Raw genomic sequence first — 25,020 nt, 5'->3', positions numbered from 1 at the left:
AGGTCAATTTGATAGTTCACGTAGTTGCTGATCCTTCTGAACAGGGCATTGGTCACCTCACTGATGAAGCGCAGGACTGCTGCCTGGGAGACCTACTCAGTAGAACCTGGAAAGATCTGGATGTGTAAAAGTTGAATGCCATGGTGATCTTCAGGGCCACAGGCATTAGGTGTCCATCGAAACCCACGTGTCTCAGCTCATCCTATGGCATAGCACATAATTCAGTGACAGCCTTCCTAGAGAGCTGCAGTCTTCACTGTCACTGGTGCTCAGACATTTTCAATTAGTTAAGGCGAGTCCAGTACACTCTCTGCTGCAGATAGGTCCTTCTAGGTGTGGCCAGCTGCTGATGCTCCCCTGGCTTGCCCAGTCAGCACTTGACCCTGCTTCCCTCTGAGCCTCTGTTGCACAGGTCTACAAAGAATCGGTGTACTAGACTCTCTGGTCTCTTCCTCCTCTCCTGTACTGACCCTTCAAAGAGGACCCTACCTTTGTAACCTTCCCCATGCAACTCAGATCCTCTGAACATATGCTGATGTCCTCTTGGTGTCCATCCTTGCTGTCAATGCAGCAACCTACCTGCACCCACCCTGGCCATCAATGCAGCACTTCCTCTGCACCCATCCTTTTTGTCAATGCAACATTGCTGTCAGCCAATGTCTGCCTGGCCCTCTATTCCCCTTCATGCTCTCTTCCCAACGCACCACTCCCCTCCACTGGCTGCCTTCCCAGAATAGCAAAGAGACCTCGCCTCAGTACTGCCACCTTTAAACAGAGTGATCTCCATGTGCTGCTGATTTAATTCAAAACCCCCATAAAATCGAAGTGAGCTCCATGCAAATTCATGGTAAGTGCCTATTCAGCAATTCAACTGTGCCATGTTGGCAATGACATGTTGGATCTTTCCTGCCATTCATAAAATCCAGAACTCATGTCGCAATGTCAGGATTCTGGGGGAGCTCATCCCACCCCTTTTTCTTATCCCCCCCCACCCCCCCCACCCCCGCCACACCACCTTACCCATCCCTTTGGCCTGCACAAAATTCAGCCCAGTCCCATTCAGCTCAATAGCTATCCCCAGCCATATCTCACAGCAGCACAGTAACTCTAAAATACCTTTTTCCCCTTCATCTGAGATTCCATTGTTCTCACACCTCCTTGAACTCCAATCCTTCCAAATATAAAACCTTTCATGTCTCTATTTTGTCTTTGCTTTCGGGTCAATAAAACATAATATCCCCATTGCTATTTAACTATGCAATTTGCACAAGATGCAAACATGTTTCTTTACACCTCTGACTCCCCTTTGATATTACCTTCATCTTATCTAAAAATGCAAATGCTAGATCTTGACCTATTTACCTAACACCTCTATCCTTTTCATGTTTCAACCCTTTAGGCAACATGTCTCCTATTAATTTCTGCCCAGCTTAATTAAATCATACATGTACATAGACATACTTTTCCACAGAATAACACAATATTTCCCAAAATATTTTTTAAAAATCATCTATTTCTCACGCTCAGAGAATGAAAAAAGACCAAGTGTTGGTATGTGGTGAGGAGAAAATAAGAAAAATTTGCTTACACCATTTGTAGCTTGTTAATCAGAAGAGATTGTGTGATGATGGACAAGTAGGATGAGAGGAGTAGACACACATACCATTGATCACTTCAGACTCCACCAGTGGCCACAGCCTTAGTAATGTCTCTTTCCATAACGGTGCTTGTCTTCCTCAGTTCTTTCCTGTTGCCTGCTGTAATGTACCACCTTCCACTGCAAGCCAGAGGAAGTGTGTCATGTGACCATCGTGCAACATGTTTCAGTGATTTGGCTGTCATGGTTGAACAGCTGCTAGTGTGTGGAAGCTTTGAGTAAGATGCTTCCAACAGTGTATGAGGGTGAGATAAAGTATATGAATTGAAAGGTTGAGTACTGATTGATAGAGGATGTTGGTAGGTGAATGATAGAGTGTAGCAAATTGAGAGAGTGGATGTGGCTAGCGATAGCAGGATATATCATTTGAAGATACAAGCATAGGAACAAGGAGCAGGATTAGGCTATTCAGTCCCTCGACCCCGCTCCACCATTTAAAAAAATCATGACTGATCTGATAGTAAGCTGAAGTCTGCATCCCACTTACCGCTGGTAACCTATCACCCCATTGTTTACCAAGAATCTATCCACCTCTGCCTTAAAAATGTTCAAAGACTCTGCTTCCACCACCTTTTCAGGTAGAGAATTCCGAAGACTCATGACCCTTTGAGTGAAAAAAATTTGCCTCATCTGTTTTAAATGGGCGACCCCTTATTTTTAAACAGTGACCCTTAGTTCTGGATTCTTCCACAAGAGGAAATATCCTCTCCACATCCACCCTGTCAAGTCCCCTCGGTCTTATATGTTTTATTAAGTCAACTTTTACTCTTCTAAACTCCAATGAATACAAGCCTAGTCTGTCCAACTTTTCCTCATAAGACAACTCACCTATTCCGGGTATTAGTCTGGTAAACCTTCCCTGAACTGCTCCCAATGCATTTACTCACTCATCTTGACAACTTGTGTCAGATTGTTAAATTTCTTCCTCCATTGCAACAATGTTTTTGAAGCAACACTTCTGGTAGTTGCCTTCAGCGCTACTTGTTCCCACTGCCTCCTGAATATATATTATACATGTCTATCTTTTTCACTTCTTCCATTAAGATCTCCAGTGCATTGTCTGAAAACCTTACACTTGCTCTTGCATGTTTAGCCATTGCTCAAAACATCACAGCCTGACTGACTTTTGAAATTCTTCCATTACTTCTTGAAGCCACAATCACCCTCCTTTAAGAGGCGCAGAGTTCCTTTATGTAGTATTAGCCTGCCATTTAGAGTATCAGGCTCCCTGCCATTGCTTGTACCCAATGAACAGTGCAAGGAGCACAGGCTGCATACAGCAATTGTTTAAAAGGGCAGTACCGATTAAAAACAATGAATGGTTGCTGATTAATTATGTACCACAATCCCCAATTCCACTTTTGGGTGTGAGCAAGGTTCTTTGCCATGGAATAAAAAGCCAAGGGCAAATGATGAATCTATATAAAGCCTGGATGAGAACTAGGTTAGAGTATTGTGTGCAGTATTTGGTTCCTCCTTATGGTAATAATGCTAAAGATAAAAAGTGCATTGTGGATTCATTTGGATACTGCCCAGTATGAGGAAATACAGAGAAAGACTTTAGAGTGGGTCTTTTTCATGAGAACAATGCAGGAATGGGGTGATTTAATAGAACTGTTTAAAAATTTGAAAAAAAATGGGAAAGGGACAGGATAGATAAAAGCTGATGTTTCTTGTGGATAAGGAATCAAGAACAATGGACAATATATATTCAAGATTAAATTAAACAGATTTAAAACAGAAGGAAGGAGAAACATTTTTACAGAAGGTTGTGAGGCTGTGGAATTCAGTTCCAGGGTTTATGGTTGAAAAAAATAACTGGGTCAACATTCAAGATTAGATTGAATAGATGAATGGAGGAAAAATGATTGAAGGGATAGAGGAGAACAGGGTGGGTAAGTGTGATTATAACTACTTGCTCACTCAGAACATAGATACTGTCTTGAACCAGCTGGACTACATGGCCTACTTCCACTTTGTAAAATATTTCACTTGCAACCCGAATGAACTATTGCAGTTTTATGTAAGTGCTGTGTGACAATATTATATATTAACTTGACAAAAATACGGCTTTGCATTTTTTTCTAAATTAAAGTTTAGAACAAACTACTACTGGGTTTCTATAAGTGTCTCTACATGATGTGCAAAATTACAGCTGATGGTTCCTAAGGGTGGGATTTTCCCTCCACAGACTAAGTGTGGTAGCTGGTGGCAAAAGTGGTGCTTTTCCTGCTGGCTGTAATGTTGGGTTTCCGCGCCAGATCATCTGAGCTTCATCACATTATATTTGCATCAGCAGGAAGGATGCAGATCTCATGGCAGGAAAAGCTGCGATTCGTCCTCCCCTAATTGGATCATCTTTCCAGGCTCCATATTTAAATCGCATCCACGCACAGCCTTCACGGGAGCCCAGGACTGCTGGAAGAGAGAGATAGCCCTCAAAGTGAAAAAGAGTAGTTCTCCTAAGTTTAGTGACAGAGTGCTAGGGCTGCTTCTGGACACTGTGGAGGAACGCCGGGACACCCTCTACCCCCATGATGGGAGAAGGAGGTCCACAAACCTCACTACATCAGCTTGGGAGCAGGTGGCCAGTGTGGTCAGCATCAACTCAGCCCAGAAGAGAACGGGCATCCAGTGCAGGAAGAGAATGAATGATCCTATCTGCTCTGTCAGGGTAAGTCAACCTTCTCTTCACTCTCAACTCACACTCTCAGAAGCCCATCAGACATTCGCAGCCTGACGGTCCACAAGGATCTTACACAGTACCAGTACAAGGGACACCACCACTGTCTCAAATACCTGACATTATGTGCAGCTCACATTCTCAGCCCTTACACTGGTCCACTCAGCACCCATACAAGGCAGGCATCCTTATCACTTGCCATGGAATCCTTCCTGCTCTATGTCACTCCAGGTGGCATCTCTCCTCAAGGAGTCAGCAGGGACACTCAGGCATCGATAGGGATGAGGACCAGCAGCAGAACGCCCCGGGGCCATCCACACAGGTGACTCTGGCAGTGTCCAGTTGATCCCAAACACCTCTGCCCGTGACCCCATCAGCTGCCGCTCCACAGGCTGAGGAGAGTGTACCTGGCCACAGCAGGAGACCCAAAGCAGGCTGAACCCTCCAGAGGAAGTCCACCAAAGTCAAAGACAACAGAGCGTAGCAGTCAGCAGGCTGCCTCCAACTCGGCAGTAGGATGTCAAGGATGCACCATGTAATGGTAGGGGTAGGAAGATCAAGAAGTACTAGGAGCATAAAGGTTGCATGGGTGTTCACAAGATGTACATCATTTCCATTAATGTAAATAGATTTGCACCCATTCCACTTCCCCCGTTGTGTATGCCTCTTCCGTCTGATGAGCTGTTTTGTGGTCAAGCAAGTGTCACACAATATTTACAACCCACCCAAACTTTTTGCAGAAGTTGCATCATGTGTATCCACTCGATTTTGCATGCAACCATCTCATTACAGCGAGTGTCCATTCTTTGCTCCATGTCGACATTAATGACATGGCCGCCTCAAGGAAAAGTGTGGTTGCATGAGGTTCCAGTAATGTTCCAGTGATGTTCAGTCTTGGCTGTATAACATCAAGGCTCATGTAGTCTCCCGATGTATGTGCATTGTGGAATGATCACTGTGTGGTATAGATGATGAAATGTAGATGTGCTTGGAGACAGGGCATCTTTCATTGATTTCCATGTATTCTCCGTCAGCCTTGAAAGTGGTCTATCTATCAGCCCTAATTCAGAGCTCATTTATGCTCCTCTCTGCCTTTAGCATTCTCTAATCTCTGAGTGAAAATCTGCACAGCACCCCAGTAATAGTGACCACCTTTCCACCTCCATGTTTTTGAGCTCTGGACCTCACCGACATGTTTGTCCTGGCGTTTCCTGCTAGAGGCTGGAAAGTTAGTGACCTTGGAGTTGTGTCCATTCTACCCACAAGGCTATCATGATTATGGGAAGACTCAATTCCCGTGGCATTAGTTCCAGTTAACGTTCTCTGACCTTAACCTTCTGCAAGCTCTGAGATGCTAATTCCAAATGGTTATGTGGGACAGACAATGGCACCTTTGTTAAAAACAAAAAACTGCGGATGCTGGAAATCCAAAACAAAAACAGAATTACCTGGAAAAACTAAGCAGGTCTGGCAGCATCGGCGGAGAAGAAAAGAGTTGACGTTTCGAGTCCTCATGACCCTTCAACAGAACTATGTGAATCCAAGGAGAGGGGTGAAATATAATATTATATTTCGCCCCTCTCCTTGGATTCACATAGTTCGGTTGAAGGGTCATGAGGACTCGAAACGTCAACTCTTTTCTAATGGCATCTTTGTGTCTGTTTTCTATGCTCATATGTCAGGCAGAGGGGTTGAAAATGTGACACTGTGAACTGGGCTAAGAGTGAGGATACAATGCAGCTGTTGTGTGCTCTTTATTATCAACAATTAGTAACCTTGAGGGCTACATGGTGTGTCTGCAGGGCTGGGCATTAGAGGGGGGAATGAGAGATTCCAAACGGAGGCTTGTCATGACCGCAGGTGACTATCAGAGTATTGTACTCATAAAGTGTTTGATGTCCATTGAACGTTCAGTGTAATTGCAGGCCCACATCCTTCCCTGAGTTTCAGATAACTGTCCTAAGGATTTTTGCGACACTGAAGACTGAATACCATGAAGAGGCATCGACACTTCTATTGCTTGATTGGCTGACTTAGCCCAAATATCATCTTGCACTATCACCATCAAATTCACACAAGCGTGCATTGATCTGCTTGAGGTGCTTTGTCCAAATGCAGTCATACTGTCATGACTGAACTGAGGTTTGCAGCGGTGCTCCTGCCTCTTGTCGACTGCTGAAGTGAATGTGATCTTGGAGAAATGTTTAAGTTGTGCTGACGAGAGGCCCTTCTACAGTTATGAGCAACTTTCTGAAAGGCCACATGCTCCTGAGGCTGTGTAACCTTCATAGGATGAGGACATGATGATGTTAGAGTGAAACTACTCATTCACAGATTGAGGTGGATGTTGAAATAAGAAGAATAGCAACATAGGTAGTAAGATGGACCCAGCATGGAGAGCACTGGTCAGACAGGATCATAACAGCTAGTTGTCATCATCCTCCTAGAATCTGGTGGCAATAAGCATTTCCTGTGCACGCCTGCCTCTTCTGGTCAGTGCAATGGTCTCTTCCCCTGCTCCCTCAGCTTCCTCATCATCATTGCCCTCAGCTTCAATGTACTCCTCATCATGTGCAGCTCCTCCATCTCGTCATCTGGCAAGACATTCCCTCTTTGGAGTGTCAGGCTGTGTAGGGCTCAGCAAGCCATGATGATATGCGAGTCCCTCTGGGGAGTGTATCGCAGAGCGCTGCCTGACCTGTCGAGAATCGGAATTGCATCTTCAAGATGCCAGTTGTCTGTTCTGTCAATGATCATGTTGCCGCATAAGCAGCATTATACCTTTGCTCATAGGCAATTTCTGGATGCTGGACGGGTGTCATCAATCATCAATCATGTGTTTTGCGGGTAGCCTTCGTCCCCGAGTAGCTAACCCTGGATGTGGTAAGGCCCCTCGAAGATTTGCGGGCTCTGCAATTAACTCAAGATCTACAAGTTGTGGCAGCTTCCTGGGTATCTGGTGCATACCTGCATAATATGTATCCGTAGTTGTAGACCAGCTGCAGACTGAGAGAGTGGAACCCTTTCCGATTGATGTATTGGATTGGCTGCTGCCAGGGAACTCTTAAAGCTACAAGTGTAGTTGATGGCACCCGTGGGAATCCTGAAATAGCAGCAAAGCTGGGTACTCTGGCTGGCTTCATCCTGAAAGAGCTGCATGTAATTGTGCCAAGACCCCATATAGACCTGACCGCTCTCCATCTTGAGGCCTACTGCACAGTCACATAGACACCATGGAGTGCCTGCCCCTACATTATCTGTTCCCAATCTACAGGTTGCAGATGCCTTCCCTGACTGTGTCATCTGTGGCCAGGTACTATGTTAGAAATCCCCCAGACCCCTGACGTGTGTAAGGTGCTGGCCACACTCTGTGTGCACCATGCTGGACAGGACTGACTGACTGACCCTGTACTTGCTCAAAGACAGTCTTTCAATGGTCAGCAATATAATTTGTAGCACTTATGCACTAGACTGTCTTTCCATTCTGATCCTGACTAGCTTTTGTGCTGCTACATTGGATTGTCTTTCTTTCTGGTCCTGAGGATGCTCCTGCACAAGCCACACCCCCACCAGCCACCCCCAAGCAGTCATGTGTTCCCAGACTTTCCCCCCACCCATGTCCTCTAGCCCCTTCCCTTGCCTTTGTCCTGTGTCATGCCCTTGCCCCCAGATAAGCCTTTGCTCTCCAGCCCTTTTCCACCCTCACCCCCTCCCCTGCCTTACTGCTGGTCTGGTATGTACAGCCTTGGCTCTGGACCCTCCTTGAGTTCCCTCTGCTGTTGCCTGCGCAGCCTAGCACAGAGTCGGAGAAGCCCCAAGCACAATGCAATGAAAGGTAGATGAGCATACCTCCAAGTCATGAGTGAAGAGCATTTGCCAGGCGCACGTCACTTATATCCGATTGTGAATGACACTGGTCTAATTAGGCGCCAGCGTGGCCTTTAGATGTGGAGTGGGGGCATGATTCTGATGTCCTGTCTTCTTAATGAGCATTCATGATGTTTAAAGGTATTCAAATGCTGTTCCCCATATGGCACGCCATTAAAATCAGGAGTGGACAATTTGGATGGCTTTTTATGCCAAAGTAAAACAAATTTTGGAGCTTACTCCACACTTTGTGGTCCAACCTGCCATGATGCCCATTGCTGACGATCCACCCTAAGAATGTGGTATATGTATGTCACCACCATACATTGCTTATTTCTGCCTAATTTAAATTTTTGGATTGGAAGAAATGTTTTGATTTATGAAGAACCTGATTCAAACATCCACTATGGCAATTTATTGTTTTCCCTCCTCCACAGGTTTCAGGATTTCCTATCCAGATGCGCTACTCAAATTTGGAGACAATATTTGATAAAGTCTACAGTACTGGTATTCATAAAATAGAAATCCCTAATGTAGAGTTTGCTGTTGCAGTGTATATTTATCCGTACCCTAACAATGTATTATCAGTGTGGATCTATGTAGCATCTTTGGTTCATGATACATAAAAAAAAACTCAACTTGCAATTTAGAAGATATAGCTGTTTAATTTTTTGAAAATTTTCCTTTTGCAGTCTTGATATGCAAAGCATATTGTTGATATGAATTCCCTGTAAACTGATGTTGAATGTAGAATTTTTAGAAACAGAAAAGACCATTTGGTCCAACAAGTCTGTGATTTTATTTGATAGACTAAACTCACCTAACCACATTCTTACCTATCGTGTCCCTTGAACTCATTTTTACACTCTGCTTCATTGAATTTCCCTGTTACCATTTAGCAGATTTATCCACTCATGTCTTTACCAAGCTCTGTGCTCAAAACTCTCATGTCAACAAAATTTGAGCTGAAATCCACCCCCACCGCCCCCCACCCAGGAGACAGTGGGGCCCATTTAATTGGGTGGGAAACGGCAGTGTCAACACCCTGTCACCTTCCCAACTCAATCCAATTAAACCCAGGGCAGGAAGCCCATGGATGATCTTTCTGCTCAGAAGCCAATTGAAGCCCTTAAGTGGCCACTTAAGTGATGGGCAGGGACTATGTTATGTGTGTAACTAGCCAGGTAATTTCTGGCAAGTATGCCTGTGGTCTAGTTGGGGTGGAGGTTCCCTCCTACTTGGGCAGTCCATGTCCAATAGAGAGATTCGCTGGAGGTATGGGCCGCAGGTGAAAACCCCTGCCTGACCTAAATACTAACCCCCACTGACTGGCCCCGGCAAGCTCGTCTTACTTATATTATTCCCAAGGCTCCATCACAATCCTCTGCCTAAGCCACCTGTCGTAACAGCTGCTGGTACTGGAGAGCTGCCGGCCTCTGGGTAGAAAATTCCCCCTTAGGATGGCAAGACTCTAACCAGGTAAGTGCCTGAGTGACGCAAAATTGGTTTGTGGGGGACCAGGAATGGCTGCAGTGCGGTTGCTTCTGGCTCTCTAGCCGGTGGACGAACCCACTGCTGCAGGCATTGGATCATGCCCCCACTCCTCATCTAAAGGCCATGATGGCGCCTAATTGCTTTGGAGACAATATTAAACGAACAGTTGCAATTTCATACATAATTTACATTTCTTGTTTTCTACAATCTTGCTTGCTTGGAGATTTTTTGCAAAATTGTAAATATAAACGCATTCAAACAGGACAGGAAAATGTGATTTTTTTTCTACTGTCACTATGTTTTGTACAAATAAAACAAACACATTTTGGACGTGGACTTTTGTATTCAGCTTACAAAAGTGTAACAAATTTTGGGAAATTGTGGCCCTTTAGTATTTGATGTTCATCTTTGGGAAAATGTAAACAAATATGAAAAGCCTAAGACTATAATGAAAAATGGTAGTCATCACAAAAAACGCAATATATTATATACATGTTAAAGTTACAGCAAATTAGACCCACTCATTGGGCAGAATTTTGACGAAGGTGTTCGGGGGTGGGCCCCACATGCTGACGCATAAAATGATGCGTGGTGACGTCGGGCATGGGTTCTGATGTTATCATGCGTCATCTTGATATTTCATTCAATGGGTGTGCGCCGAACTGTCAACGGCCTATTAAGTCCATTAAAAAAATAATTAACTTGTTAAGAATACTGGCAGGTGGAGAGCCCAAGCGGCCTTCGTGCTTTTCAGGAAACCTCATCCATGGGCAGGATGAGGTTTCCTGAAGCTTTGATAAAATAAATAAAAATTCCTCACTTCACAAACATTTCCCAGCTCATGTGACACTGTCACATGAGGACATGTTCAAATAAATTTTTACTTTATTTATTCAAAAGTTTTCTAATCCATTCAATTTCCCTGAGGCAGCTCCATGCCTCAGGGAGATTGCTGTGCTCTTTCATGCGCATGCACGAAAGAATGCAGGCCCTGAATCTCCCTCCTACCCCTGCCTGCACAGGTAGCGCTGAGCGCTACTGGCCGCATGTTACAGTGGGTGGGCCTTAACTGGCCCGCCCACGTAAAATGACGGCACGCAGCCGATCGCTGCCCCTAATCGGCTCCATACCACCCCCAACCGCTCCCGCCATAGGAAAAAGTATTTAACCTTTTGTCAGTCAGTTATTGTAGGCATTTCCACTTTGAAAGGCAAGTCATAACTGTTCTTGTCTACACTATGTATGAATGGGTTAAATTAGTTAAATCTGCCACTTCCAGTTTCACCTTTTGGTAATCACATCTTGTTGTCTGGCATGATTGTAATCTCATGTAAAGGTTTGAGGTTCTAGTCTTGGTTTGCTTAACCTAGAAAACATTCCCCCTCAAACTCATGTCTGAAGCGATCTGGAGGTGGTATTGGTGGTCTTGAAAATTAAGGTGCATATCTGCTGTGTTTACTGTGCAAACTTCCTTCTGAACCATGCACAGCTCTATGTTTGCTAAAATGACTAGACCAAGCTAAAAAGAAAATTGAATTAGAAGTCTATGGCACTAATATTTTAAAAACTTGACATTAGTTTTGTTGTCTAATTAATTGGACAAAGACATTATTAGGATGACAACATCAATATTCTTTAAATGGAATTATAACTTTTTAAGTATCCTAAACAAAAAATACTTCGTGTCGCCAACTTCTGTTTCATTTTTTTTCCATTCATTCATGGGATGTGGGCTTCACTGGCTGGGCCAGCATTTATTGCCCATAAAAACAAAAAAACTGCGGATGCTGGAAATCCAAAACAAAAACAAAAACAGAATTACCTGGAAAAACTCAGCAGGTCTGGCAGCATCGGCGGAGAAGAAAAGAGTTGACGTTTCGAGTCCTCATGACCCTTCGACAGAACTTGAGTTTGAGTCCAAGAAAGAGTTGAAATATAAGCTGGTTTAAGGTGTGTGTGTGTGTGGGGGGCGGAGAGAGAGAGAGAGAGAGAGAGGTGGAGTGGGGGTGTGGTTGTAGGGACAAACAAGCAGTGATAGAAGCAGATCATCAAAAGATGTCAACAACAATAGTACAAAAGAACACATAGGTGTTAAAGTTAAAGTTGGTGATATTATCTAAACGAATGTGCTAATTAAGAATGGATGGTAGGGCACTCAAGGTATAGCTCTAGTGGGGGTGGGGAGAGCATAAAAGATGTAAAAAAAAAAATTTTTTTTTTATATAATGGAAATAGGTGGGAAAAGGAAAATCTATATAATTTATTGGAAAAAAAAGAAAAGGAAGGGGGAAACAGAAAGGGGGTGGGGATGGGGGAGGGAGCTCACGACCTAAAGTTGTTGAATTCAATATTCAGTCCAGATGGCTGTAAAGTGCCTAGTCGGAAGATGAGGTGTTGTTCCTCCAGTTTGCGTTGGGCTTCACTGTAACAATGCAGCAAGCCAAGGACAGACATGTGGGCAAGATAGCAGGGTGGAGTGTTAAAATGGCAAGCGACAGGGAGATTTGGGTCATTCTTGCGGACAGACCGCAGGTGTTCTGCAAAGCGGTCGCCCAGTTTACGTTTGGTCTCTCCAATGTAGAGGAGACTACATTGGGAGCAACGAATGTAGTAGACTAAGTTGGGGGAAATGCAAGTGAAATGCTGCTTCACTTGAAAGGAGTGTTTGGGCCCTTGGACGGTGAGGAGAGGGGAAGTGAAGGGGCAGGTGTTGCATCTTTTGCGTGGGCATGGGGTGGTGCCATAGGAGGGCGTTGAGGAGTAGGGGGTGATGGAGGAGTGGACCAGGGTGTCCCGGAGGGAGCGATCCCTATGGAATGCTGATAGGGGGGGTGAAGGGAAGATGTGTTTGGTGGTGGCATCATGCTGGAGTTGGGGGAAATGGCGGAGGATGATCCTTTGAATGCGGAGGCTGGTGGGGTGATAAGTGAGGACAAGGGGGACCCTATCATGTTTCTGGGAGGGACATCCCTGGTTCCCCTTGAGAAGGTGGTGGTGAGCTGCCTTCTTGAACCGCTGCAGTCCATGTGGTGTAAGTACATCCACAATGCTGTTAGGAAGGGAGTTCCAGGATTATGACGCGGCGTCGGTGAAGGAACGGCGATATATTTCCAAGTCAGGATGGTGTGTGACTTGGAGGGGAACTTGCAGGTGGTGCTGTTCCCATCTATCTGCTGCCCTTGTCCTAGGTGGTAGTGGTCATGGGTTTGGAAGGTGCTGTCTAAGGAGCCTTGATGAATTCCTGCAGTGCATCTTGTAGATGCTGCTACTGTGCGTCAGTGGTGGAGGGAGAGGGAGTGAATATTTGTGGATGTGGTGCCAATCAAGCGGGCCGCTTTGCGTTGGATGGTGTCAAGCTTCTTGAGTATTGTCAGAACTGCATGCATCCAGGCAAGTGGGGAGTATTCTATCACATTCCTGACTTGAGCCTTGTAGATGGTGGACAGGCTTTGGGGAGTCAGGAGGTGAGTTACTCGTCGTACGATTCCTAGCCTCTGACCTGCTATTGTAGCCACAGTATTTATATGGCTGGTCCAGTTCAGTTTCTGGTCAATGGTAACCCCTAAGATGTTGATAGTGGGGGATTTAGTGATGGTAATACCATTGAACATGAAGGGGTGATGGTTGGGTTCACTCATGTTGGAGATGCTCATTGCCTGACACTTGTGTAGTGCACGTTACTTACCACTTGTCAGCCCAAGCCTGGATATTGTCCAGGTCTTGCTGCATTTGGACATGGACTGCTTCAGTATCTGAGGAGTCGCGAATGGTGCTGAACATTGCACAATCATCAACGAACATCCCCACTTCTGACCTTATGATGGAAGGAAGGTCATTGATGAAGCAGCTGAAGATGGTTGGGCCTAGGACCCTACCCTGAGGAATTCCTGCAATGATGTCCAGGAGCTGAGATGACTGACCTCCTTCCTTTGTGCTAGGTATGATTCCAACTAGCGGAAAGTTTTCTCCCTAGATTCCCATTGACTCCAGTTTTGCTAGAGCTCCTTGGCTCATTGCTGCCACAATCGGTCAAATGCTGCATTGGTATCAAGGGCAGTCACTCTCACTTCACCTCGGGAGTTCAGCTCTTTTGTCTATGTTTGAACCAGGGCTGTAATGAGGTTGGGAGCTGAGTGGTCCTGGCGGAACCCAAACTGGGCATCTGTAAGCAGGTTATTGCTAAGCAAGTGCCGCTTGATAGCACTTTTGATGTCCCCTTCCATCACTTTACTGATGATCAAGAGTAGGCTGATGGGGCGGTAATTAGCCGGGTTGGATTTGTCCTGTTTTTTGTGTACAGGACATACTTGGGCAAACTTCCACATAGCCGGGTAGATGCTAGTGTTGTAGCTGTCCTGGAACAGCTTGGCCTGGGATGTGGCAAATTCTGGAGCACAAGTCTTCAGTACTATTGCCGGAATGTTGTCAGGGCCCATAGCCTTTGCAGTATCCAGTGCCTTCAGCTGTTTCTTGATATCACGTGGAATGCATTGAATTGGCTGAAGGCATCTGTGATGCTGGGGGCCTTCAGAGGAGCCCGAGATGGATCATCCACTCAGCACTTCTGGCTGAAGATTGCTGCAATTGGTTCAGCCTTATCTTTTGCACTGCTGTGCTGGGCTCCTCCATCATTGAGGATGGGGATATTTGTGGAGCCACCTCCTCCAATGAGTTGTTTAATTGCCCACCACCATTCACGACTGGATGAGGCAGGACTGCAGAGCTTAGATCTGATCCATTGGTTGTGGGATCGCTTAGCTCTGTCTATCACTTGCTGCTTATGCTGTTTGGCATGCAAGCAGGCCTGTTTTATGCTTCACCAGGTTGACACCTCATTTTTATGTATGCCTGGTGCTGCTCCTGGCATGCCCTCCTGCACTCTTCATTGAACCAGGGTTGATCCCCTGGCTTGATGGTAATGGTAGAGTGGGGGATATGCCGGGCAATGAGGTTACAGATTTTGTTCGAGTATAGTTCTGCTGCTGCTGATTGCCCACAGTGCCTCATGGATGCCCAGTTTTGAGTCGCTAGAACTGTTCGAAATCTATCCCATTTAGCTATCCCATTTCATTATTGAACTACCAAAGACATCCATCATACTCCACTAGAAGATGGTCACCAAAGAGAGGAAAACATCTGCATTCACCATAAAGGACTGAATAAAACATTGATGGTGGCAGTCTGTTCTAATGTAAATTGAGTATTTTTTAAAAGTTCAACATTTCAGTAATACATTCCAGACCAGTTTGTAGATCAAATAAATTTATTCATCCAAAAATTAGATAAAATTGCTACAAATTCCTCAATTTGACTGAAATTGTGCAACACAAAAGACTGGAATTTTAACCATAATTTGCATTCAGTGCAACTGGAGTTTCTGCAATCATTTGCACTGGTATTAAAACACTGCAACAGAAGAAAGCCCAGCCCACAAAGTTGGCTACACCTCCAGGGTATAATCACCATTAGGTGTTTATGTTAGATGCTCTCATTTCCAGGCCTTCACTTAGGCTTTCAATTAAACCTGGTTCTTTTGGGCCCAAGGACACAAAGTATGTTTGATAAGCTTTTAACAACAACATCAACCTGTATTTAAATGGCACCCTTAATGTAATTAAAAAATCCCATGGTGCTTCACACGGACATTACAAAGCAAAAATAAGGTATGGTGTCACATCAAGATATTAGGTCAGATGACCAAAAGACTGGTCAAAGAGGTAGGTTTTAAGGGGTATCTTCAAAGAACGAGGTGAGGTATAGAGATGGGGAGGGAATTCCTGAGTTTACAGCTCAGGCAGCTAAAATCTGATTTCTGTTTTAATTTACTAAGAAGCTGACCCAATGTAATTAGAAAATAGTTTTATACACTTCTTAAAGTGAATTTCAGGAATTTAAAATGAAGTTACTCAGAGGTAGCAGATTAACACCGATTAAAAATGTTTATTTTTTGTGATAAACCTATTTTTAGCTGTTTTAATCAAACTACACCAGGTTACCACTTCTAAATATATGAACTAAATTTTTAAGGCAAAATTTAAAACAAATTGCTCTTTAAAACACCATATAGCTGCACTGCATAACAGATTGTGTACTTAGCGATTTGCAAATAAGTTTGGGTGAAACTCAGTGGGGTGGAGGAAAAGTACAACTTTTCACAGCAAGTCCAATTTTCACCAGAATTAGTAATTGTGCCCAAAGCTAAACCTCTCGCCTCTTATTGTGAATATATAACACCAACAAGTTTTTAAATGGCTAATATAATCAAAACAAAAATTCTTGGTAGTTACAAGTTCTGTTCTCAACATTCCACATCTAATCTATTGTTGTTCACAGGTTTTTACAATTAAAGCTTTGTCTAGTCTTGAAGTTGCTGAAATAAATGAAGATGTATGCTTTAGACTTGCCGCCCTATTATCTTATGGCAGCTTAGAGACAAAACAAATGTATGCATCAAGCATACCCTATTTCTTCATAGAAAAAACAGATCAAACGTTTTTTTTGAAAATAGGAAACAACTAACAATTTATTTCTGGACCATGGTAATTATCTGTCATTCAATGCATTATAAGAAGAATGGTCAAAATTGTTAGCAGATAGGCAGGCATACACACTCAGATGGGAGTTCAAATCTTGAACCAAATTTGAAACAAAAAATGCACAAAGCTCCAACAATAGTTTTGTTATATTATACCATGCATATATCAAAGCAAAACAAGAAAAGTTGAGAAAGGTGCAGGAAAGAACATTATAAAAGTATCATATGAATATTGGGGCTTAGGGTTCCATCAAATAATACAACAATTAGATAAAATTTAAAGTCAAAATATTAAAACCAGTACAAATGCTGCAACTAAAATTTGTCATATTTTTACCATACTGCTTTGGCGTATCTGAAATATTCTAGATTCTCTACCTTGCAAACGTAAATGAGGGTTTGCAGGTTCTGGCTCTGTAGAAGAGGCATCCACTTCCAAATCACTACAAAACAAAAAGCTGATGATTGTGTTTTTAAGGGAAGGAGACAAAAAAAAGATAACTATAGACCAGTTAGCTTAACATCTGTCATAGGGAAAATGTTGGAGTCAACTATAAAGGATGTAATAGCAGAGAATTTAGAAATACATAATCTAATCAAGCAGAGTCAGCATGGCTTCATGAAGGGGAAATCATGCTTAAATTTATTAGAATTTTTTGAGGAGGCAACTAGCAGGATAGATAAAGGCAGTAGACATAATATTTTTGGATTTCCAAAAGGCGTTTGATAAGGTACCGCACATAAGGCTACTTAATAAGAGCCCATGGTGTTGGGGGTATTATATTAGCATGGATAAAGGGTTGACTAACTAATATAAGACAGAGTTGGGATAAGGGGGTAATTTTCGGGATGGCAACCTGTAACTAGTGGAGTGCCACAGAGATCAGTGCTGGGGCCTCAATTATTTACAATATATATTGACTTGGATGAGCAAAGTGAATGTACTATTGCCAGGTTTGTGGATGACACAAAAATAGGTGGGAAGGCAAGGGGTGAGGATGACACAAGGAGTCTACAGAGGGATAAAGACAGGTTAAGTGAGTGGGCAAAAAACTTGGCAGTTGGAATATAATGTGGGAAATTGTGAGGTTATGCACTTTAGCAGGAAGAATAGAGAAGCTGAATATTATTTACATGGAGAAAGACTGCAGCACGAGGGATTTGGGAGTCCTTGTGCATGAATCCCAAAAAGCTAACATACAAGTTCAACACGTAATAGGGAAGGCAAATGAAATGTTGGAATATTTATTTCAAAGGGAATGGAGTATAAAAATTGGGAATTCTTGCTAAAACTATACAAGGCCACGCCTAGAATACTGTGTGCAACTTTGGTCCCCTTATCTAAGGAAAGATATGCTGGCATTGAAGGTAGTCCACAGAAGGTTCACCAGGTTGAACCCCGGTATGGAGGGATTTTCTTATGAGGAGAGGTTGAGTAGGTTGGGACTGTACTCATTAGAATTTAGAAAAATGAGAGGCGACCTTATTGAAACAAATAAGATTCTTAAGGGGCTTGACAAGCTAGATGCTGAGAGATTGTTTCCCCTTGTGGGAGAGTCTGGGACCAGAGGGCATAAACTCAGTGTAAGGGGGTGCCCATTTAAAACAGAGATGAGGAGAAATTTCTTCTCTCAGAAGGTAGTCAATCTGTGGAATTCTTTAGTGCAGAGGGCTGTAGAGGCTGATCGTTAAGTATATTCAAGGCTGCAATAGATAGATTTTTAACCATTAAGGGAATAAAGGGTTATGGGGAAAAGGCAGGAAAGTGGAGTTAAGGATTATCAGATCAGCCATGATCTCATTGAATGGCGGAGCATTCACGATGGGACGAATAGCCTATTTCTACTCCTACATCTTATGGTCTTATTAAACAGTGCATAGAGAAGGCTGTTTAGGTTCACCATTTCAGGACTGATCTGGTCAAGTAAATGGGAGGAAATTAAGTTAGTTAATAGCAATGGACCAAAAGAAATGAAAAGGCTAATGTTGAAATCGTGCTGCAACATTTTGGGGGTCTTTCGGTTCTGCGCAAGTCGCCAGTGACGGATTGGAACTGTGTGATAATCAATGCTGATGGGGAGAAAACAGTGAAATCTTGGCCCCTGCGTGGTCTCGTACCACCAACCTTTCGGTTAACAGCCGAATGCGCTGAACAGTTGCGCCACAGAGACTTGAAATCGCGCTGCAATAGAATATATATTTTAAGTTGGTAATTAAGCACAGCTGTCCCCAATTGGGGAAGGATTAGGGAATCCTTGCAGGAGTGTTTATGCTGGGTGTCTGGGGGAACTGGGAGAGTCTGTGACTTACTTTGCTACCTTGGAAATAAACTTGTTTTAAGGTATAGGCTAGCTTCAGACTCATTCTTCCTCAAGATATAATTATTGGAATTAACAGAGAATACTACTAAAGTTAAAGAGAATGGGTTGATCTTGACTTTTGTTTGGCTGCATCTTCTGGCAGTGAAGAGACTTGCAATTTTGAGGCCCCAGCCTTATTTGAACTTGGCAGGTGAGATGTGGAAGTCATTGATGCAGCTTACTATTCTTCAAACTCAGGAATGTTGGCCAGTTGGGATGGAGGCAGAGGCCCATGAAGAAGAACTAGACCAAACTCAGCTATATTACTGAAGCGAAGGAGTTTTGGAAGATGTGTGGCTGCAGGAATGCACGGTCATTGGTCTTGTATCTGATAAGACAGACAACAACCTATACTTTGTTGACACTGGAGACTGAAATAAAGATCTGTGTCATAATACAGAAAAATTGAAGCCTCTGCAGAGCGACATAATTTTACAGTCAGGATAGAGCATGATTGGTCCTTCAGACTCCATTAAAAAAGACAATGAAAAACATGTTTCTGGTTGTTTTCTGATCAGACATCCAGTACAAGTGCATTCACTAAAATTGCTATGGGAATCCTAGCTACATTATTAGAACCTTTTATTTGCATAGAAAAAGAAGCTTACAATTTATTTCAGGCAAACATTTCCACTATCAAGTTGTTGGCCTCTGAATGTTACATTATAAGTATTAATAGGGCAGTAAAGGCTACCACCTCTATTTTCAAGCCCGTACTGTCCCATTAATGGCAATTTCCCCATATGAAGATCTGCTCCATTATATCTACAAGGTGCATTTAATTATTGTGTTGAGTATCGGTTGCAAAACAATATATTTTAAAATCTTTGTAGTAAGGCAATAATATACACTACTCCACTCAAATCTAAAAGCACTTTATTAGCAATCTCACAATTAGAATTGTATTCAGCGACTTGCATAGTAATCAGATCACAATCAACTCCAAATATTCCATAGCTTCAATAATCTGCAGAACCAGCAACCCACAGCTCAAAGGTGTGGGCTAATTTTTCGAGAAGTTATCACTTTAGTAATAGCACTAAATCACTTAGAGTTCAGTCTCATCAGAATCATTAGATTTACTACCAGAAAATAGCAGTTTCTTTCAGTTGTATATGAATCAAAAGTAACCTATTTTTGGTAGAGTTTCACAGATTCTTAATTCATCCTCCATGTACAAAAGTGTAATGCCATTTTCAGGGTAGGGGCAAAAAAATCACCAGGTTATTTACTTTAACTTTCGATCTTCAAGATCCACATTATCTTCTCTCCTTATTTGCTCTTTCATTCACTAATTGTTTAATTGAGATGAGACCAGATGAATTAAGCAACAAGTTTCAACTTTTACTCAATTTATATAAAACATGGTCCAAGTTCCAGCACAGAGAAGATGGCATGGGGATGGGAGGAAAGTAAAAAACTATTTCTATGAAGCACATGTTTCTGAAAACAACCAGAAACATGTTTTTCAGAGACTACATTGAAGGTAATTAAAATTTTGATGTTTAGAAAAACTTGTTGCACAGAATTTCACAACATGCATCCTCTGAAGCAAAAAAATATTCAAACGGTAAGCTTTCAAAATGCACAGAGATTGTTCAGTACAGCAAAGCGCATTTATAGGTTAATTATCTAATTATTGATACATCCATTATTGCACCAGTAAAAGCGTGCTTTTGCTCTGCATTGGAACTCAAGCTAAAGTAAGACATTTCATGGTCTATCCCACAAGTGTTTTTAGATGGGGATTGAACAATGTTTCATTTACAAAGCACTAAAGTGGCCCTCCCTATACAATTTGCCTGTGGTTGAAAAACTCTTAAATCTATGTTTGGTCAAGTGCCAACATTTATTAAAGACAATATAGATTGTGCAGAGAAATATTATAACATTTCCAAACTCCATGTTATCCCACATGTAAAATAAAATTATTTATCCATTGATAACCCTTATTCCTTCAATAGTCTATTTAAAATACTAAATAGAAAAGGGAAAATAGCAGAAAGCACAAGATTAGCCTCAAGACCCCAATGTTAAGGCCAAGTTGTTTCAACCAATCAGTGGAGATGCAAGACCTAAATGAATGCAGATTTCATAATTACCTTCTTTTTGGTCCTGTTCGTAAGGCACAGAAATATACTTCATTCATTTTGTGGCCACAAGCACGGGTAAAAACTTTAAAGAGAGGGGAATTTCAATTTTCTGTTTAAGACCAGAAGACCATAAGATGTAGGAGCAGAAGTAGGCCATTTGGCCCATCGAGTCTGCTCCCCCATTGAATGAGATCATGGCTGATCTGATAATCCTCAATTCCACTTTCCTGCCTTTTCCCCATAACCCTTGATTCCCTTGCTGATTAAAAATCTGTCTATCTCAGCCTTGAATATACTTAACGACCCCGTCTCTACAGCCCTCTGCGGTAAAGAATTCCACAGGTTCATGACCCTCAGAGAAGAAATTCCTCATCTCTGTCTTAAGTGGGTGCCCCCTTACTCTGAGATTATGCCCTCTGGTCCTAGACTCTCCCACAAGGGGAAACAACCTCTCAGCATTTACCCTGTCAAGGCCCCTAAGAATCTTATGTTTCAATAAGGTTGCCTCTCATTCTTCTAAACTCCAATGAGTACAAACCCAACCTACTCAACCTCTCATAAGAAAATTCCTCCATACTTGGGATCAACCTTCTCTCCTTTGCCAGTATATCTTTCTTTACACAAGGGGACCAAAATTGTTCACAGTATTCTAGGTGTGGTATTAATAGTGCTTTGTTTAGTTTTAGCAAGACTTTCCTATTTTTATACTCCATTCCCTTTGAAATAAAGACCAACATTCCATTTGCCCTCCCTATTACCTGCTGAGCTTGTATGCTAGCTTTTTGTGACTCATGTATGAGGACCCCAAATCCCTCTGTCCTGCAGCTTTCTGCAGTCTTTCCCCATTTAAATAATATTTAGCTCCTTTATTCTTCCTGCCAAAGTGCATTACCTCACATTTTCCCACATTATATTCCATCTGCCAAGTTTTTGCCCACTCACTTAACCTCTCTATATCTGTAGACTCTTTATGTCATCCTCACCACTTGCCTTCCCACCTATTTTTGTGTCATCTGCAAACCTGATGATAGTACATTCACTTCCCTCATCCAAGTCAATAATATATATTGTAAATAATTGTAGCCCCAGCACCGATCCCTGTGGCACTCCACTAGTTACAGGTTGCCATCCTGAAAATACCCCCTTATCTCAACTTTCTGTCTTCTATTAGTTAGCTGATCCTCTATCCATGCTAATATAATACCCCCAACACCATAGGCTCTTATTTTATTAAGTAGCCTTATGTGCAGTACCTTATTGAACACCTTTTTATAAATCTAAATATATTGCATCTACTGGTTCCCCTTTATCTAAGCTGCTTGTTACCTCCTCAAAGTATTCTAATAAATTTGTCAGGCATAATTTCCCCTTCATGAAGCCATGCTGACTCTGCTTGATTACATTATGGATTTCTAAATACTCTGCTATTACATCCTTTATAATAGGTTCTAACATTTTCCCTACTTTTATCAATCAGAAATGAATGTCTTTAGAAACTGAAGAAGTTCCTATGATCAATTGCTGCTTCTGGCTCCATTCCTTCCACATCAATCAAGTATCTAGATATCAATAAGAAAAATCCAAAGTTGCAACAAAGAAAACAACTACAAGAACAATTCAAACCCATTTGAAATTAAGATCACCAAGGGACAACTTAGTGAATCTTTGAACCAAAACAAATAAATTGCTCATGATTCCTCTGTGAAATAAATAAGCAAATCTAGCCTACTAATTAGAACTCATCAACCTTATAATGCAGTAGTAAAGTGGTGGTTTATAGTTCAGCAACATCTATTTTAAAATGAAATGTCTGTCTCCTTGTTACTCAGCAAACTTCTCCTATGGTCCTTGGGCCAATTGCAACCAAATTTGGTAGGATGATATCTTGGAACAAGGAGCATGAGTAGGGGAGCTGACATCTAACTACCCCCCAAATGGGGTTGGAGGGGCAGGGTTAAGGGGAAAACTTTGACCTCTCTGCTGACAACGTAACTCAAGACATGCTATAACCAACCTTAACCATACACTCCAAGAAAGAATACAACAAATTTATGTAATAAATCTCTAACATTCTTTCATATTTCATATTTCGCTCTTTTTTTTCATGTAAGTTATGTCCTGAGAAACTGCACATTATTACTTGGTAAGAGAAAGCAACAGACAGTACACAGAGTCAGGGAAGATGAAGAAACTAGAGCAAGAAGACAAGTTGAGAAAGGGACAGAATGCAAGAAGAACCACTGCTGCTCATAACAGTCCAAGAACTGAATCATTCAGTCCAGCTGGTGGTGGGCACCATGGCAGGCGTGAGTGGACAATGTGGCAAGAAGGCAAAAAATCAGTTTCGCACAGTTATGAAACCAGTTTGTGATCATCCGCTCTGCTATTCAATATCGGAAACTTAATTTTAATGTATTTGGCAATTCATTATTGTGCTCTTATACCTAAAATCATCTCCCTACATCAAATTTACCATTAACATCAATGTGACTTCAGAATGGCATGCTATATGACTACCTTTAAAAGGCATGCACCTGGAGAGCTGAACTTCGAGGGGAGCTCAGCGGTGAGTGCACACAACCTTGCACACCACTCATAAGCATCACCCGTAGATCATCCAAGGAAGAGGCGCCGCAGCTTCGTGGCGGGAGATGGTGGGGCATAGGCAAGTTGATTTCTCCTAGCTGGCTTTCACTGCAGTCTGCCTCCTGCCAGACAGCCAATCTTCTATCCATGCTAGTACCTTGCCTCTAACACCATGGGCTCTTATCTTACTGAGCAGCCTCCTGTGCGGCACCTTGTCAAAGGCCTTCTGGAAGTCCAAGTAAATAACATCCATTGGCTCTCCTTTGTTTAACCTACTCGTTACCTCCTCAAAGAATTCTAACAGATTTGTCAGGCATGACCTCCCCTTGATGAAACCATGCTGACTTTACCTGATTTTACCATGCACTTCCAAGTATTCTGAAATCTCATCCTTAATAATGGACTCTAAAATCTTACCAACGACCAAGGTCAGGCTAATTAGCCTGTAATTTCCTGTCTTTTGCCTCACTCCCTTCTTAAACAGGGGGGTTACATCAGCGATTTTCCAGTCCTCTGGGACCCTCCCTGACTCCAGTGATTCCTGAAAGGTCACTACTAACGCCTCCACTATCTCTTCAGCTATCTCCTTCAGAACTCTGGGGTGTAATCCATCTGGTCCAGGTAATTTATCCACCTTCTGACCTTTCAGTTTTCCTAGCAGCTTCTCCTTGGTAATGGCCACCATACTCACCTCTGGCCCCCGAATCTCTTGAACTTTGGGGATGTCATTTGTGCCTTCCACTGTGAAGACTGACGCAAAGTACCTATTCAGTTCCTCCGCCATTTCTTTGTTCCCCACTACTACTTCTCCAGCGTCATTTTCCAGCAGCCCAATGTCCACTTTTGTCTCTCTCTTACCCTTTATATATCTTAAAAAACTCTTGTAATCTTCTTTTATATTACTGGCTAGTTTACCCTCATATTTAATCTTCTTCCTCCCTGTTTCTTTTTTAGTTGTCCTCTGTTGGTCTTTGTAGGCTTCCCAATCCCCTGGTTTCCCACTGTTCTTCGCCGCATTATATGCTTTCTCTTTAGCTTTTATGCTGTCCCTGACTTCCCTTGTCAGCCATGGTTGCCTTGTCCTCCCTTTAGTATGCTTCTTCTTCCTAGGGATGAAGTTGCCTTTATTCAACTGTAATACCGTTACATCTGATTCCAGCTTTTTCCTCTCAAATTGCAGGGTAAATTCTATCATATTATGGTCACTTCCTCCTAAGGGTTCCCTCACCATAAGCTCCCTTATCAAATCTGCCTCATTACACATCACTAAATCTAAAATTGCCTGTTCCCTAGTGGGCTCCACCACAAGCTGCTCCAAAAAGCCATCTCGTAGACATTCCACAAATTCCTTTTCTTGGGATCCACCTCCAACCTGATTTTCCCAGTCTACTTACATATTGAAATCCCCCATGATCTTCTGTTCATTCAGGGCGAGCTTGCCCACAACAGAAAGGAAAGAGCGCAAACCGGGGGAGGCCGACATCATTACCCTCAGTGAATCAGTGAATTCGAGGAGGCTGCAGCTGAGATTCCTGGGTAGGACAGGGATTACCCGTGTGGGGAAGGGAAGATCGGATTGTCTTAGCATCCTAGCATGGATCACACCTCCATCAGTTCATCACATCCTGACAATCACAGTGAGTGACAAGCGATCTTATGTTTCTCATGCTCATCAACTGAAACTCTATTCTCTATTTTTTAAGCACCAGCAGATCAAGGGCCACAAGGGTGCCCATCATAAGTCC

General features: G+C 42.7%; 1 protein-coding gene across 1 annotated transcript in view; it reads left to right on the top strand.

Annotated features, from left to right (window-relative positions):
• LOC121289681 (protein CC2D2B-like) overlaps positions 1-25,020 on the top strand; it is a 365,202-nt gene that overhangs the window by 328,116 nt on the left and 12,066 nt on the right. The window contains exons 43-44 of the mRNA XM_041209305.1: positions 8,645-8,818; positions 16,035-16,144. Coding sequence (XP_041065239.1) covers positions 8,645-8,818; positions 16,035-16,144 — 284 coding nt within the window. The remainder of the gene's footprint in view (positions 1-8,644; positions 8,819-16,034; positions 16,145-25,020) is intronic.

The sequence above is a fragment of the Carcharodon carcharias genome, chromosome 17 (genome assembly GCF_017639515.1).
Source record: "Carcharodon carcharias isolate sCarCar2 chromosome 17, sCarCar2.pri, whole genome shotgun sequence".
Classification (NCBI taxonomy): domain Eukaryota; kingdom Metazoa; phylum Chordata; class Chondrichthyes; order Lamniformes; family Lamnidae; genus Carcharodon; species Carcharodon carcharias.
This window is presented reverse-complemented; position numbering and strand designations above follow the sequence as displayed.